General features: G+C 45.8%; 1 protein-coding gene across 14 annotated transcripts in view; it reads left to right on the top strand.

Moving 5' to 3' along the window:
* The window catches only part of tenm3 (teneurin transmembrane protein 3), a 258,447-nt gene that overhangs the window by 214,826 nt on the left and 27,138 nt on the right, over nucleotides 1–16,483 (top strand). For all 14 annotated transcript variants that reach the window (XM_036516752.1, XM_036516759.1, XM_036516756.1 and 11 more), the window contains 4 exons: nucleotides 3,075–3,194; nucleotides 5,073–5,334; nucleotides 9,996–10,263; nucleotides 11,166–11,309. In XM_036516752.1, the coding sequence (XP_036372645.1) occupies nucleotides 3,075–3,194; nucleotides 5,073–5,334; nucleotides 9,996–10,263; nucleotides 11,166–11,309 (794 nt within the window). The remainder of the gene's footprint in view (nucleotides 1–3,074; nucleotides 3,195–5,072; nucleotides 5,335–9,995; nucleotides 10,264–11,165; nucleotides 11,310–16,483) is intronic.

Below are 16,483 nucleotides of genomic sequence, written 5' to 3'. Positions count from 1 at the left end.
GTTATTTAACAGGATCAAAGACACTGGGGGGGAAGAATGGTGTGTGGCTCTCTGGCCTTCCTCGCCGCTTGGATTTCCCGTCGATAGGATTACAAGCTGTGGCCTTTGTGCATTTACACACGGCACAGATGTTGGCCCAGTGCAAGGTGATCGGAGGAGTATCTGCTCCTTTCCCTGTTTGGGAGCTCCCTCCTCCATCCCGGTTCGCTTGGCTCACACCTCACCTGCAGTAATCAGTGTGAATGGAGGCTCTTCAGCATTGAAAAACGCTATTGGGCGTACCATGGCCTACCTAGACCTCCCATCTAACCAGGGTACGACAGGTGGACCCCTGTCATTCTGTTCCCTGTCAGGTTTTCTGGTTAAAGTAAGGGAGACGGCACTGCTGCGCCAGTTTACGTACAGTTTGTTTTTGCAGCTGTGGCACCGCGGTTACAGCTCTCAGGCGTTCCTGTGTAAATCTAGCCATGGCTATGGCTAGAGCCGCCCGCCTTTTACTTTCCCACAGTGCATTGGGCCACACGTACACAAAGGCTGGTGTGTGGTCTGTCTGTCTGTTTTTTTTTCTTCTAGGAAATGGAGTAGATTTTCATTGTGTTGATGAGTCTTTACATATATTCACTCTGTCCAGATGGACCGCTAAAGGAATCCTTCAGTAGTACTTTGTAAAGAATTAAGTTTTCATTTCAAAGAAGTGATTTTGATAGCAGTAATAAGCACAGGATAACACCTTTGTAAACGGTCCAGGTTTGAATAGCTAATGATACCAGATATGATTCATAAAGTAAATATTTAATATCAAAACCAGCACGTACCACCAAGTCTGCAGTGAATAAAAGACATAGCTGAGAGAATTGGTTTGGCAGGCATCAGAGGAGGGAATGGAAAAAAATGTGTGGAGACTTTGTGACTGTGTATTCAAACTTGCCAAGTGATTTTGAGTAATCCTTAACTAAACAACGTGTTTTACAAGAAATATCTAAATAATACGCTCTTGTCTTTTATGTTTTAGGCTTGCAGCACATTCCCTGTTGTTTTCAGCTACTTGCTGTCAACAGAATTAATGTCAGTAGTTAAAAGCTGTAAAGTTTAGGGGCCGTGTTGTGCTGCAGTCACGACACCCCCCCCCCCCCCCCCCCATCACCACCACTCTGTGGAAAGGAAAATAAAGTGAAAAAAGGCTTCAGATGGCCATTTTTAACACATGTTGGATAAGTGTTTGACAGGGTGCATTTTTATAAGGGCAACAGGTGTTGCATGTGTGCAGTGAAAATGTACTTAATATACTTGAATAGGCTGTGCATTTTGTTTGAATGAATAACCCGCAGTCACTAAAGTGAAGAGCTGCTAAAGCAAAATGTTACCAAAGTAAAGTGTTACTAAAATAGAGGGCTACTCATAACAGGCACAGGGGTCTTCATAGCGCTGATAAACAGGAAGTGCACCTCACCTTTAAAGCAGCTATACGTGATGGAGTATCAGAGGAGTGTTTTTGTGAAATAAGAGTTGGAAAGCTTTTTTTAGCGCCCATGCACTTTCACTTACAGGATCCGCATTGACTAATTTGGCAGGAGAGGAACAGAAATAGGAGCCAACGATGGCCAAAATGTTCTGAAACGCTCTGTCTGTGGATCTTGATGTGTCAAATTGGGCGCTGTTCCAGCAACAGTTCTCTTGATCACAACAAAACAGCACCACTGTTGTTAAATGGAGTTTTTAAATGGAGGCTCTGGTTTTCTCTCCCTCTCCCATGCTCTGTGGGTGGAGATATTTTGAGAGGCTTATGTGTTCTGCGCGGAAATGTGTTCGGCTTGCGGACGCTGCTGGAAGACGACCATTGGCAGCGTTTCGTGCATTTTTATGTCCAGAACAGAACCGGCGTACAGCCACGGGGCGAGGCAGAGACCCGAGGAATAGCGTCGACATTACAGCCATGTTTCACGAGCGCAATAAAAACAGCTTTACCTCAAAAAGCATTCCCATCAGTCTCCCGTTAGGATCTGCGGCCACGCTGTCTCTGAATCAGGCCGCCCTATTGAATGCCCTCTCGCAGCGCGGGATAAAACGGTGATGGTGACAGCTTCCGTTTTTTATGGCGGCAGAAAAGGAGGGTGTAAAACGGGCATTGTAATTCATGTACTGTTTACATGTTGGGGTCAGATAGACTGCAGGAGAGGGAGCCAGTGCTAGAGAGAGTGCCCTTTAAAAAAAAAAAAAAAAAAAAAAAAAAAAGCTTTTAAGTGGACAGGTTCCATGAAATGGAAATAACAAATGAGGGGGTGTTGTACCATGCCGAGAGCTGTTGATTAGCACTTTGCAAAGCTGTAATGACCTCGAAATAAACCAATAAGTAAACACAGGTGTCCTGTAGCCTACAGAGAAGTCACTATCTCAGCGCAGCCATTGATTAAAAGCTGATTTAAATCTTTCCCTTTCCAAGCCATACGTGTTCAGTTTACCCCCAGAATTAATTGCCAGCGCTGGGTTTTCTGCGAGGAATCCAGCTAATGGTAAAACGTGGAGTTAAACTGTATAATTTATATTTCAATCACTCACTTTCAGAATATTGATCCCGATAAAGTCTCAGAAGGGAACGCCTTGCATCAAATTAAATGGCAAAATAATTCCAGAGCCACTTAGGAGTCTATGAGTTATGTGCGGTTAAAAGCGTCGGGGAGCAGGGAGTGTTTGTGAATAACAATGACCTCTGTGTGTGTGTGTGTGTGTGTGTGTGTGTGTGTGTGTGTGTGTGTGTGTGTGTGTTTGTGTACGTGTTTGTGTGTGTGTGTGTGTGTGTGTGTGTGTGTGTGTGTGTGTGTGTGTGTGTGTGTGCGCGTGTGCGCGTGTTTGTGTGTTTGTGTGCGTGTTTGTTTGTTTGTGTGTGTGTGTGTGTGTGTGTGTGTTTGTGTGCGTGTTTGTTTGTGTGTGCGTGTACGCGTGTTTGTGTGCGTGTTTGTTTGTTTGTGTGTGCGTGCGTGCATGCGTGTGTAAATGGAAGGATCTGTAAATCCAGTGTGTTGTGGCCGTGACTGAGGTCGCGGGCAGTGACCCAGGCTTTTGTGTTTGTTCCCCAGCCTGGTGTCCATCATCCGAGGCCAGGTGCTGACAGCGGATGGGACGCCCCTCATCGGAGTCAACGTGTCCTTCGTGCACTACCCCGACCACGGGTACACCATCACGCGCCAGGACGGCATGTAGGTGTACCAACCCTCTGCCTTTCATAAACAACTCGCACTGCCTGCTGATTGATTAGGGTGGCCCCATGTGATGTGTATCTGGACCTATCATAGAAAAGCAACATGCACTGAAAAACAGGTCTGGTGTACTGATTTTTTTTGTACATAGGAGCGTAGTGTTTACTTTAGACCAGTGTTTCTCAATCCTACTCCTGGAGCCCCCCTGTCCTACATATCTTCTATCTATCCTTAGTCCAAACACACCTGATTGAAATTAGTGATTAAATCAGGTGTGCTCAGCTAGTCAAAAGTGCCACTGATGAGTGCAGTCAGGTAGGTAGAGCAGGGAAAGATGGAAAAGGTGCAGAGCAGGGGGGCCCCAGGAGCAGGATTGAGAATCAGTGCTTTAGACAAACGTCTTAAAAAGGATCAAGCTGTTGTGGGAAAGTTGGACATGGAAAGATGTGCATTAATGCATTAGTCTTAAATGTGATAGCTGATATCCTGTATAATAGTTATGATCTGTGTGAACATAATGCTATATCAACACTCTTGGTCACTCACACATGGCATTATCTTTGATTTGCTTATTTTCATTCTGTTGCTGTAACGCTGAAGTGCCCCCAATGTTGTGACTGCCAAGATCATCTCATTTTAACTTACAGTACAAAAGAAGCGGCCCTTTTAAAACAGAGCTGTTTAAAATGCATTGAATTCACAAGGACAAAATCAATCAGTGGATCCGTCAGTTCTCGCCCCGGTGTAAAAACATCTCTGCGTTATTACAGGGAAGCTGTTCAGCCTCATTCTTATTAGGCGAGAGATGCAATCATTGTAACCGGAATAGAACATCAGTGTTTTACATTTGACACCACCACTCTCAATTAAATTGTGTGTCTGTGTGTGGCAGGGGTTGGGACAGGCGGGGCGGGTGAAGGGAGGTCTTTTTTTTTTTAAGCATATATTTCTGATTCCTTTTCACAGTTATTTGAAAGCTATATGGTGTGATTGTATTTGAATTTAATCAAATAAGCCGGCAAGGATGGTGCTTTTTCTAACTGCCTCTAAATAGACGGGTCACAGCAGTCGGGAGGTAAAAGATTAAGCAGGGAAGAAAACGAGACGTAAAAGCTCTCCACACAAAGCACAAGGACAGCGCTGAAACAGCAGCCTCCCGGATCAGCCAATTTGCCCAGATGTCGCCCCCCCCCCCCCCCCCCCCCCCGAAAACCCCCACCACCCCACCACCCCCCCGACCCTTTCCAACAGGAGGCATGAAAAATCACAGCAGATAATCACGTTTGGTCAACTTCCATATCCACTTAAAAAGTCAAAAAAAAAAAAGAAAAGCAGTCAGACATCAAAGGCTGGATGCACACAGCTGTTTGGATCCTGTGGTGAGAGGAGAGTTGTGGGGGAGGTGGTTTTAGGCCAGACGCATTGATGACCATGCACTGTGTGTGTGTGTGTGTGTAGAGCCCCCCCCAAGCAATGGTAGGAAATAGGACATTGGGCTTTGCCCCACCCCCCCCCACCCCTCATTTCCAATTTAATAATTCTTGCAGGCCTACCTCATTATTTTTGGGTAAACAAAGGTCCGACAAGTAAACAGATAAACTAGAAATGAATTCAGCTGCATTAACAAGCGTGCTATATAGCACCAAGTGGTGTTTGGGACCAGAGCCAAGTCCCAGCGAAAGACTCACTTTAAATTGCAAAGGAACCAAAAGGTCACACAACTGACCATGCGACAAGGGAAACGGAAATGAGCTAGCTTCGTGTCTACAGTTTAATCACAGTCATTTTTCCAGTATTTTATGGTTCTCACAGTGAAAACAGGGTAGAGTTGGGTTTGTGAGATGACTGACATGTGATGTACGGCCTTTCCTTACCCAGGTTTGACCTGCTGGCCAATGGCGGGGCCTCTCTGACCCTGAGCTTTGAGCGCGCCCCGTTCCTCACGCAGCTCCGCACCGTCTGGATCCCCTGGAATGTGTTCTACGTGATGGACACCCTGGTGATGAAGAAGGAGGAGAACGACATCCCCAGCTGCGACCTGAGCGGCTTCGTTCGGCCCAGTCCCCTCATCGTGTCCTCCCCGCTGTCCACCTTCTACAGGTCCTCCCCCGAGGACAGCTCCATCATCCCCGAGACACAGGTGAGCCCCAAACACACCACCTCCGAGACACAGGTGAGCCCCAAACACACCACCTCCGAGACACAGGTGAGCCCCAAACACCTCACCCCCGAGACACAGGTGAGCTCCAAACACCTCACCCCCGAGACACAGGTGAGCTCCAAACACATCACCTCCGAGACACAGGCGAGCTCCAAACACATCACCTCCGAGACACAGGTGAGCTCCAAACACCTCACCCCCGAGACACAGGTGAGCTCCAAACACATCACCTCCGAGACACAGGTGAGCCCCAAACACCTCACCCCCGAGACACAGGTGAGCTCCAAACACCTCACCCCCGAGACACAGGTGAGCTCCAAACACATCACCTCCGAGACACAGGTGAGCCCCAAACACCTCACCCCCGAGACACAGGTGAGCTCCAAACACATCAGCCCCGAGACACAGGTGAGCTCCAAATGTATCATCCCCAAGACATCATCCTTGAGACTAGGCCTACATAAATCATGCCTGAGACACAGGTGAACCTTAAATACATCATCCCCAGGACACAGGTAAGCCCCAAATGCATCATCCCGAAATTCAGGTGAACCTTAAATACCTTATCCCTCAGACACAGGCAAGACCTAAATACATCATCCTTGAGGCACAGACAAAGCCTAAATACCTTTTTCCGTGAGACTCGGGAAAGCCCCAAATGCATCATCTCTAAGACACAGGAGATTTTAAAATACACCATCTCTGACACATAGGTGAGCCCCAGGCATACTTGTTTGAGACGTAGGTAAGCTCCAGACATAAGGGTCCCTTGAACTCCATGTAAAGGCCACTTATGGCTTCTCTCTCTATATAGACCCATGTTTTACAGTTTACAGTCATTTAGAAGATATGTTTCATTGCAACTTGAATTTTTAACTGTGAAGTCAACAGATATTTCAATTGACCCCCCATTGAAAGCAGTTGGATGTAACAAGTGTATGGCTCCAACAAACCTTGTTTTTTAAATGCGGAATGGAGTATGTCCAACCAAACACATACCCTTGGGTTTTTTCTCCTCATTGTGACAAGAGCTAGTCTTTGTCCCTTGTCAACAGTCGTCCTTGAAAGGCAGTAGTGGGCCAGCGAGAACACACCTCAGGAAAACTATTTTCTAAATGGTGACACGGCCTAGACGGAAGGACAGGTTTCGCACTCACAGGTTCAGTCCGTACTCAGCATCTGTTTCAGGAGGAGGGTGAGAAGTGTTCATTTCCTCCTCAGACAGGTTCTCTCCAGCGTCGCCGCTTGTCAGATGGATCCAGATGCACTTATAGGTTTGAATTTCCTGCACATTGAAACCAGAGAATCATGGCAGGAGAAGTCTTTCTGTAATCAGATATTGTTCCCAGACACACGTGCTATCTTCGCTGTCGTTGCAAGCTGTTTCGGTGCATACGGTAGATAGCTCTTTGATCACACTTGGCCTTGCCTCAGTCTGGTTTCTCTTGGCACCTCTTTTGTCTAAGTGCTGTTTTCACATTGTCTGCTTAGCATGTTTTCGGCTTGTTATCAGCAGAACAAAAGCATTGTGTCCAATATTCAAAGTGGATTTGTCCTGATTTGAATAATGCGTTCAGACCTAAACAGACAAGTGTTCAAGTATGTAAATTTTGCATCAGCCAAAGCTCTAGTGATTTGAGGAGTGAAGCAAGGCAGTCTTTTATACATAAATGATGAACAAATATCTCCCCTCTCGCTCAACCCATTAATAATAATTGCTAGTAAACAGGTCAAAATTAAATTGGCTCCAGGCATTTATATTCATATAATACACAGCCCAGTGCTGCTATTTGCAGCCATATTGATAAGATGTTTCAGACTGGGCAGGCCTTAGGAGTTATTGTGCAATAATCCTGGATGCGCCAATCACTGTGTTTTCCTCTGTTGTCTAAATTGCAGTTCCCTGTTCAAAGCACCCCCTCCCCCCACTTACCCTCTCCAGGAGCTGGGCTAAGCAGCAGCAGTACTGTTTTGGAGCTGGGTGCAAGGTAGCAGCTCTGATTGCCACTGGACATTGACTGCCATTGTTTTGCTTCTGTATCGGAGGTAGTGTGAAACAGTGGCAAGGGTACTGGGCCTGCGGTCAGAGAGTTGCAGGTTTGAGTCCAGGCTGAGGCACTGACATTGCTGTTCAAGTAACGTAGCTTGTCAGTTGTCACAGAAGCTACTTATAAAATCGAAGTGTCCTTGTGTATTTTCTCCTATAGGTCATATATGCATATTCATTTTCACAACTTAGCTCTTTAATAATGGTGAGCTCTATTATGAAAAATGTTATTCATTACAGTACAACAGAACACACCGTTAATCAGTTTGCCCCATCGCTAATACAATTACTCCTCGACGTATTTACACTCTTGCCATTTTGAGCTATTTTGATGATTGAGCAGCTCAGTTGGGTGTGGAACAAATTTATTGCATCAATAATTTGTTCGTTCAAAATGGAGAGACGTAATTCTTTGCACACAATGGAAAGAGGTCTCTCTATCCAATCAGCACATTCTCTGAACATTGCTGTCTTGGGGTGCCTGCTCAAGCAGAAGGCCGACAACCTTCGCAACTTATTTCCGAGACGCAGAACAGCCTGGTTTCTGACTGTACTTAAATACCGTCGCACCAAACAGTCAGACTATGCCACAGAATTGAAATTATTTAAAGTGTAAACTGCGTAACTCACCCTAAATGAGCTGTGGAGATGTAATTCCTTCTTTTAATCTTGCAATGTTGAGATGAAAGAGGGCAGTTATGTTATTCATAGGAACAGTGAAGACTGCAGTATGGTTTAGGGCCGGTCTCATTTCCTGGAGGTAAGCTGTTCTGCATACCCAGGTCAGAGTAACTCAGTATCTCCCAAGTTTTGCTCATCTTACAGAGGTGCACAATAATGCAGCCGAAGCAACACTTGCGTAAACTGTGTACAGTATCAGTAATGCTTTAAACCATAATACTTAAAGCAAGGGTTCATGCATGATCTTAATGCCTTATAACAACTGATATTTGCAGTCAGCAAAGATTCTGTGACAGTTACATCAGTTGTCATGAGCCTGAACAAAGTTATGCCTGGGCTTATGAAGTCACCATGACACCATTACGGCATGTGAGCCTACTTAATAATGCGCAATAAAGTGTTGCCTTTTGCACACATTAAACACTAACAGTCCCCCTATTAATCTCGGTTTAAAAACAAACATTCAGCAGGGCTGGCATTAAAGGAAAATGTCTGATCACAAACCGGCGCACTAGGAAGTAACAGTGGATTTTAATTATTAGTTTGTTTAAGGCCAGTGTAAACAAGCTAATAGCGGCAGGTCTGTAATTGGAGATCAGAGAGGGGGTCACAGTGTGAATTTATTCAGACCTCTTGTTTATGCTTAAGAAAACACAAGAGGGGAAAACACATTGTAATTAAGTCTGTGTGTCAGCTGTGATCGACTAGCGCGGCTTACAAATGAGACCACCCCGTGCAATGTTTGACTTTGGGTTTTGCCTAAAGGGGTTTTCACACTGACCCCCAAAGCATATCCGTTTAAGCTGTTTTCATTCTCCCCCCCCCATGTTTACGTGCTTCTGTCTGTATTACATGCCTTCCGCACCAACAGGCGATGTTCGGTTTAGGAGGCAGGAGGGATTGCATTTCATTGTGGACAATGGTGCTTTTCTTAATGCTCCCCTACTGCCACCACACAGATTTCTCCCTGCTACATGATCATACCACAATAAAAAAACCATCATTCTTATGGAGCAACCCATGGACCCGGCCCAAAATTATTGGGGTTAACACAGTTTGGGTTTGGATACACGACACCACATTCGCTTCTATCCCAAGTGCTCTAACTGTCCTAAACAGTTACAGGCAAAACATTTTTTTTAGGAGCCATGTAAAATAAGATAAATTACAGACTTACTGAATACATTTAGCCATTTTCTCAAGATATGGACATCAGATTGAGATGCGCTCATAACTAAAAGAATCTGTTTTTGTGGGGCGGTGGGGGGTCGAGAGAGAAAAAGAACACCGTCACTCATTTTCCTTGAGCTTCTATGAAAGCGAGATGTCCTGTTGCCATCGGCCGTCTCTCAGAATCACGGGGGATCCTTGCCTTTTCAGACACTTCTTTGTCTTTTCATTAACTAGGGGGGAGAGAGAAAAAAGCTGTGGCATTAGAGCCCCCTGTTGTTTTAAGCCATTTCCTAACCACATTAGTGCTGTTTCCTCATTTCAAAGAGAGAGGGAATGAGTGTCTTTGCGAGTTCCATTGTGTTCACCGCAGGCGCTCTGAGAAAGTAGTCCCCACTTTTTAACTTCAAACAGCCATTTGAAGTAGCGGCTATACTACATGTGGCATGCTGTATATTTATACTGGTGAGGACTGGACGTGAAAATGTGGCACTCTGCTGAAAATCTGTTTTTTTTTGTAGGAAATGTAAAATAAACTGTTTGGAGTGAAAACACACTTTCGGATATAAGACATGTGAGACAGGAACGCCGGTGGAAGCCGGATTAGCTAATTACTCCCCCTGCAGCTCTTTCTCAAGTGGCAGTGTGGTCAGAGTCGAGAATTGGGGGTGGGGGTGGGGGTGGGGGGGCTCGCTCTCCTGTGTGCTTACTCTCCTATGCTGGGGTCTTTTTCCATTCGAAGGTCCTCCAGGAGGAGACTGCCATCCCAGGAAGTGACCTCAACCTGTTGTACCTGAGCTCCCGGGCGGCCGGGTACAAGCCCATCCTCAAGGTGACCATGACCCAGGCCAACATCCCCTTCAACCTCATGAAGGTCCACCTCATGGTGGCCGTGGTGGGCCGGCTGTTTCAGAAGTGGTTCCCCGCCTCCCCAAACCTCTCCTACACCTTCATATGGGACAAGACTGATGCTTACAACCAGAAGGTGTACGGCCTGTCGGAGGCAGTGGGTGAGTCCTGGGTTTTGTTTGTTTTGTTTGTGAAGGACAGCCATTAGCCTCTGTGGACTTCTGACATCCTGTAGAGTGGCAGTTTGCTAGCAGTCTGTGACTGTCCTTGCCTTATGCATAACTTCCCACATGTAAGATGTGAAAGCTGCTTTTACTTTGTAAGGACCAAGGATCTTTTTGCTGGCTCTACATTTGTGTCTGTGTGTTTGCCATCCGCGAAAAAGGAAAGTTTTCAGAGGGTCATTTCACATACCCAGGTTTTTTTGTTTTTCCTCTCTAAAGTTAATTCACTCTGTCCAGCCACTGATGAGGAAGGTTCTCCTCTAACAATAAGCAAGAAAGTACTTGGCAGCGCAAACTGAGGCACGAAGGCTGTTTTGGTTGAAACTTTCTCCGCAGCAGACAGCAGAACGTGTTATTTTTAGCTCTGAACGTGAAAGGAAATACGCGTGTGTGAGAAAAGACAAATAAACTTGAAACGTCAAAAACGCAGAGCGTAACAGACATTCTTTAATGGGGAATATATAAATGGATCTAATAGATGCAGTGGAAACAGGAAGCAGGGCATTATATACCCGAGGTTAAAGTGCCACTTTGCCCACATCCAGCCTCGATTCCAATTGCATTACACGCAGTAATTTCACTAGCTGCATCCGAGCACGTTTATTGATTCTCCAGGTTATGAGGTCACTCTCATAATGTGATCGGCCGAGGACAGATATGAAGCTAAAAAGATTTGCAGGAGGAGGAGGCTGTCGGAGATCGTTATCGGATTCGGAAAGTTATGGAGAAAGTCACTCAAGTTTTCTAAGGGGTTGGGCAGTCTCATCACATCGCGAAGCAAAGCGCCGGAGTCCTTCTGCGGCCGCTGTCCTGACTTGCACTCTCCTTCCTCCTTGTAGTGTCTGTGGGGTTTGAATATGAATCTTGCCTGGATCTGATTCTCTGGGAGAAAAGGACGGCCATTCTGCAAGGATATGAGCTGGACGCGTCGAACATGGGCGGCTGGACGCTGGATAAGCACCACGTGTTGGACGTCCAGAACGGTATGATGACGACTGTTTCATTTGAGGCCTGAATGTATTTCCTAACTGTAATACACAGCATTGCCTGTTTTCTGTATGCCATGAAAAAGTAGGTGTAATTGCGCCCAATTTTCCGTGTACATTCTAATAAGTGTTTGCCTTAAACCTTATGACATTCTGAAGGGGAAAGCACTGTGAGGAGACCATGTCATCATTGGTTCAGAAGTATTTGAAGGTAGAAAAAAAAAGAAATGTCTTTGTGTAACAGGAGAAAACGCAAGTAAATGGGTACTGTAAGAAGTCATCAGTATCCATCTTGTGCAAGACAGAGCACATTAAGATTAAATATCACCAAAATGTTAAGACAGCCAAAACATCACCCCCCCCCCCCCCCCCCCCAAAAAAAAACACAGACTCTAGATAAGGGACGTTTAGAAGGCACACAGTGAATTGGTCCAAGATTTAAATTGGATCGGCCAGAGACGTCTGAAAGTGACGCATGTCTAATTGGATGAAGCGAATGATTAGTTGTAATGGCAGGCCGGATGAGGCAGAAAACTTCATTCGTAACGGGGGGTGGGGGGGCTTGACGCCAACGCTGACAGGCGGCCTCACCGGAGGGCCCTCGAAACGCAGCGGCGAAATATTCCAATGAAGATGAAATATCGTCCCGCCATCCCCAGTCAGAGATAATGGGAGAGTCGAGAAGGGCCAATCTCTCAGAGTAATGACGGTACAAATGAGGTGCAATAACACGAGGTGCTGACTGGCAGGAATTCCGGATTCGCACCAATCGCAGCGCTCAGCTGTCTGGGGGTCGGTGGCTGGCAGCGAATGGGGAAGCGCTGGCAAGAAAGATCCAAGAGTGTACTCGACTGTAACAACCCCCATCCCCCGAAAGCCCCATCGCCTCATACACGCCCATCGTAAAACGTGCACACGGGGTTTGTGGCCCAGAACGAAAGGGACAAAGCTGATAAACATATAATTACACATCCGGTTGTCGGGACCAATAGTCCTCAGCCGGGCTATTAGGGGCCAGGCCCGGGCCTGTGTTTTCAGCGAGCCCTGTCTTGAGTGACTCTAAGCCCCCTTTTGCTTCTCCGGCTTAGTGCCAGTTGTCTGGGGGGATTTTGCGGAGCTTTAATCTCAGAGCTCATTGAACTGAAACCGGTCAGGCCTGCGATTCAGCTGTGCACTAACCCCCCCCCCCCCCCCCAGCCCCATCCCACTCTCACTTTTTTTCATTCCATTTTGCCCCCTCCCCCTCTACCCAGTGCCCAGTCTCTTAGCAGTAAGTAAGGATCCTTCTCGCCGAATGCAATCCCAGCATGCTCGGCTGTCATACCGCCTCTACACCGCGGAATGGCCTCTCGCTTCGATTTTTTGAGCTTCCCCCCTCCATTAAACACAATAACTTCTCCCGCCAGTGCTTGCCCTCTGTGTGTCTCCGAGGCGACGGGTGCCATTACTCCATCATGTCCAAATGCAATCACGCTCTATTACGGAGCCAGCTCTAACAGACTGGCAGTGAGTACAGTGCTCTCCTGCATTCCCGCGCAGGGGACTCCAGCCCCCCAAACCTCTTATTTCACCCCTCAAAGCCCTATGGATCAAACCAAACAGGGGTGGGGTGCAGGGGCACCATTGTATGTGTATACAGCTGTGTGTGTGTACAACACTGTAAAATGCAAGATTCTGTGCTTTTTAGGTGGAATGGGGACGCTATGCATTAATACATTAAGTGTGTAACTGAAAACTGTATGTGCAGGACACAGTGGCAACATTTTAATGTTAATTTTCGTGCACTAAACATGAGTGTTTTAACAATTCAGCCTAGCATCATTGGACAGGTTAGCAGTTCGTGTAGTTCATGAAAAAAGTGATTGCTTAATATTTTAGTTATATGCCATATCCTCTACCAAAAAAATCTTCTTTTTTTGATGGGGTATCTTCCTTTCGTGTGCTATGACAGGTCATAGGTATATGTCTGTGTATATCAAAAATATAAATGCTTAAACACCCTTTTTACACAGTTTAGTGATCCAGTTGACACAGTAAACACATGAGATTTGTGTTTCTCAAGCTTGGTCCTATGCACCCGCCATGTACACCAAATCTCATTCCAGCTGAGCTCTCAGACAATTAGGTTTGATTGAGCAGTTAGACTTTACAGTAAGTCTTTATAAGTCATCTCCAAATTATTTGCTTTTTATATGTTTCTGTGGTTATATGAAGAAAAAAATTACATTTTTCCAAATATCTCCCCCATGAACAAATTTGATGCAGTTGTCTCAGTTAAGCACAGTTTGTAATGCAATTATTTAATCTAGATACATTGAATTAGCCTTAATATATTAAGCGGACTATTTCTTTTAGGTATTACGTATTAAAGGTGTCCAAAGGAGTTGAAATAATTCAGAGAAACCTTACTTTTAGTACGCTGTTAGACCTGACATTTCCAACAACCCCTGTCTGTAAAAAAAACAGCAGATACTTTAAGTAATGTCATAACAAGATCAATATTCAATTAATGGCTCGATCAAACCTAATTAACTGAGAGCCGGGTGATAACAAAAACTGGCATACATGTCCTTGGTCCTCAGAGACCAGGGTTTAGAAACAGGGCACCATATTGTGGTTGTATCTTTGTGACTGCCTCACTCGAACATATATTACTTATCCTTTCATGGTGGTTTAAGTAGTTGCCATGTTTTGTCAGACCCTGGGGTCTGATCTCTACTCTCTGCTGTCCTACCTGTCCTTTCATGCACACACAGCCGGTGTCTGCTTTGACGTCACAGCGTGTCACTGGAATCCACACTGTAAAACAGATTATCCCGAATTTAATCTCATTTTCCCACAGAAATAATACTATAAGTGGGAGCTCTGTTCCCGAACAGGGGCTGATAAAAAGGCCAGAGAAATACGGCATTAAGTTAAATATTCATGAAACCGGGCGAGTACACGGATATATATGCGGGTTTAAATACACTCGCAGGTGAAGTACGGGGTGTATTCGGTGTTGTGACGCGCCATACACGCAGGAGTGGCATTAGAGGAGCATCAGCAAGGTACAAATCGCGCTCTTCAAACAGGCGTTTTAGCCAGAGGGCAAGCAAGACAGCACGCTCAACCAGGGGCTTCAGTGAGAAGATCATCTTCAGCCTCCCCTTGAAATAGAGATGAAAACAGTGTCGCAGCCGCAGATGGCTTTGAACCAGAGTGTTGTAAAAACAGTGTTTGCCTGTTATCTATGGCATCCTTCAAATTCAGCATCCAAAAATCTAAAAATATATTACATTACATTATTGTCATATTACCACATATATCAATGGTTATATGGTATTATACCAATATGCACATTTCTGCTATTTTTTTAAATGCAACTATACACATACATTGCATATATTTTAATCATGTGACTTGACCATATATTTTATGGTAAATTTTTACCATCTGCAGTTTTTTGTTTTAATATACATTCTGTTTATTATTTTTTGCATCATATTTTGCAATCTTAGGAATCAGATCCTTTGTCTTTATCAGGAACATGACATAGCTGTACTTTTCTCTTCAGTGTTACCTTTTCCCAGCAGCTCATTCTGCTCACCGTAGGAAACCTTACATCCCACACAACCTCAAACCGGCGCATGGTCTAAACGCTGTTCCAAAGCCAGTAACGGTTTCTGCCATTGGTGCATGCTCAGAGATCATCCACCAGTCCTGTCACTCTGCCAGCCTGTGTCTGTCTCCTTTCCTTAATCTCACTGGCTGACTAAAATTAAGGTGTTCGTTCATGTATTGCTTGTCTCTAAATTTTCATTTACAATTCCGTATTTATTTCAATTGCGTAATAGTTTAATCAGAACTCAGCATGGTTTGATGAATATCTCTCAAACTCTGTGCGTGTGTGTGTGAGTGGTTTTTTTTTTAGCTGAAAGACAAACAACAATCACGACTACTTCTGTGGTAATCACCGCTAAATCACTTCAATCAGGACGATGGACACTGAACGGTGTCATCCCTTCAGCTTCTTTGTCACTCTTCCTGATTTTCACGCAAACGTGCTCCAGCCCACACGGTCTGTGGTGACTTTTCGTTTTTTCGTGTCCTCAATTTAGCTCCCAATAGATGAGTGAGAGCAAGAGGTGCTGGCTGCCTGTTGACCTGAGAGCAGCAGCCTGTTTGTGGCCCATTTCTGGGACTTGCCCAGAAAGCGTGTATAAAGCATGGCTCAGGCTGGCCAGCAGCCATGGCTGTTATTGTCCCCCATCCCCCTGTGCTGCAGATTGTCCGGCGTGGGGGAGATTATAACATGAAGCACAAGCGGCGGTTGTAATCTTTCAGGAAACATTTTCTGTTGATCCACACCGCTTCCCCTTTCCAGCAGGCCTGGTCTGCCACAGTCCAATCAGAAAAGGCCTGCTGTTCTCCCTCCCTCACTCCTGAGGCAGTCCTTTCCAAGCGAGCGTGAGATTTCCTCAGAGGAGGGGAGGGTTGAGCACTCGCCCTCGCATGTTGAACCGGTAGTTTCGGGGAAAAAAAATGTGATATGAGAAATTCCCATGAGACAGGGCTCATCTCGTGATTGGACAGCAGCGTGACGGGCTTCGTCGGTGGTTGGACAGCAGGCCTCATCCGTGATTTGACGGCAGCGTGACAGGACTCGTCTGTGATTGGACGGCAGCGTGTAATCTGACTGCGGCGCCTCCGCCCCCGCTCATTTTGTCTGAAGTCACGCCTGCTCTTCATTACTCTTCCTCTCTGATGTTGGCTAGCGCAGCCGCAAAGCGCGCCCGAAGCCTGCTTCTCTCCCTTTTATGTCTCCTATCGGTTTTATTCAGATATTCGTGGGGCACGGAGCACAATCAGCAGAAAGGAGAGCCGCGGATCGGAATCCCAGCAGGTGTCCTGTAATGGAGGGAAATGGCACCCCAGATATTTCGCTGGTGAAGGAGGCCTCCTTTTCCCTCTCTCAGCTTCTGATGGATTTTTCACTACCGCTCTCATGGTTGTGGGCCTATAATGTTTTCCCTCTTCACAGGTGGGAGAGAGAGAGACTACACACATACAAAAGCATAGTAAGCAGGCGCTAGGTCCAGTCTGTGTTTGTCCCCTGGTTTAAATCTCATTCACTGCCTTCAGTGTTGGAGCCTTCCTCTCCTAGCTTTGAGTATGTTTTTTCCTCTCTC

Source organism: Megalops cyprinoides, chromosome 22 (genome assembly GCF_013368585.1).
Source record: "Megalops cyprinoides isolate fMegCyp1 chromosome 22, fMegCyp1.pri, whole genome shotgun sequence".
In the NCBI taxonomy this organism is placed as follows: domain Eukaryota; kingdom Metazoa; phylum Chordata; class Actinopteri; order Elopiformes; family Megalopidae; genus Megalops; species Megalops cyprinoides.
This window is presented reverse-complemented; position numbering and strand designations above follow the sequence as displayed.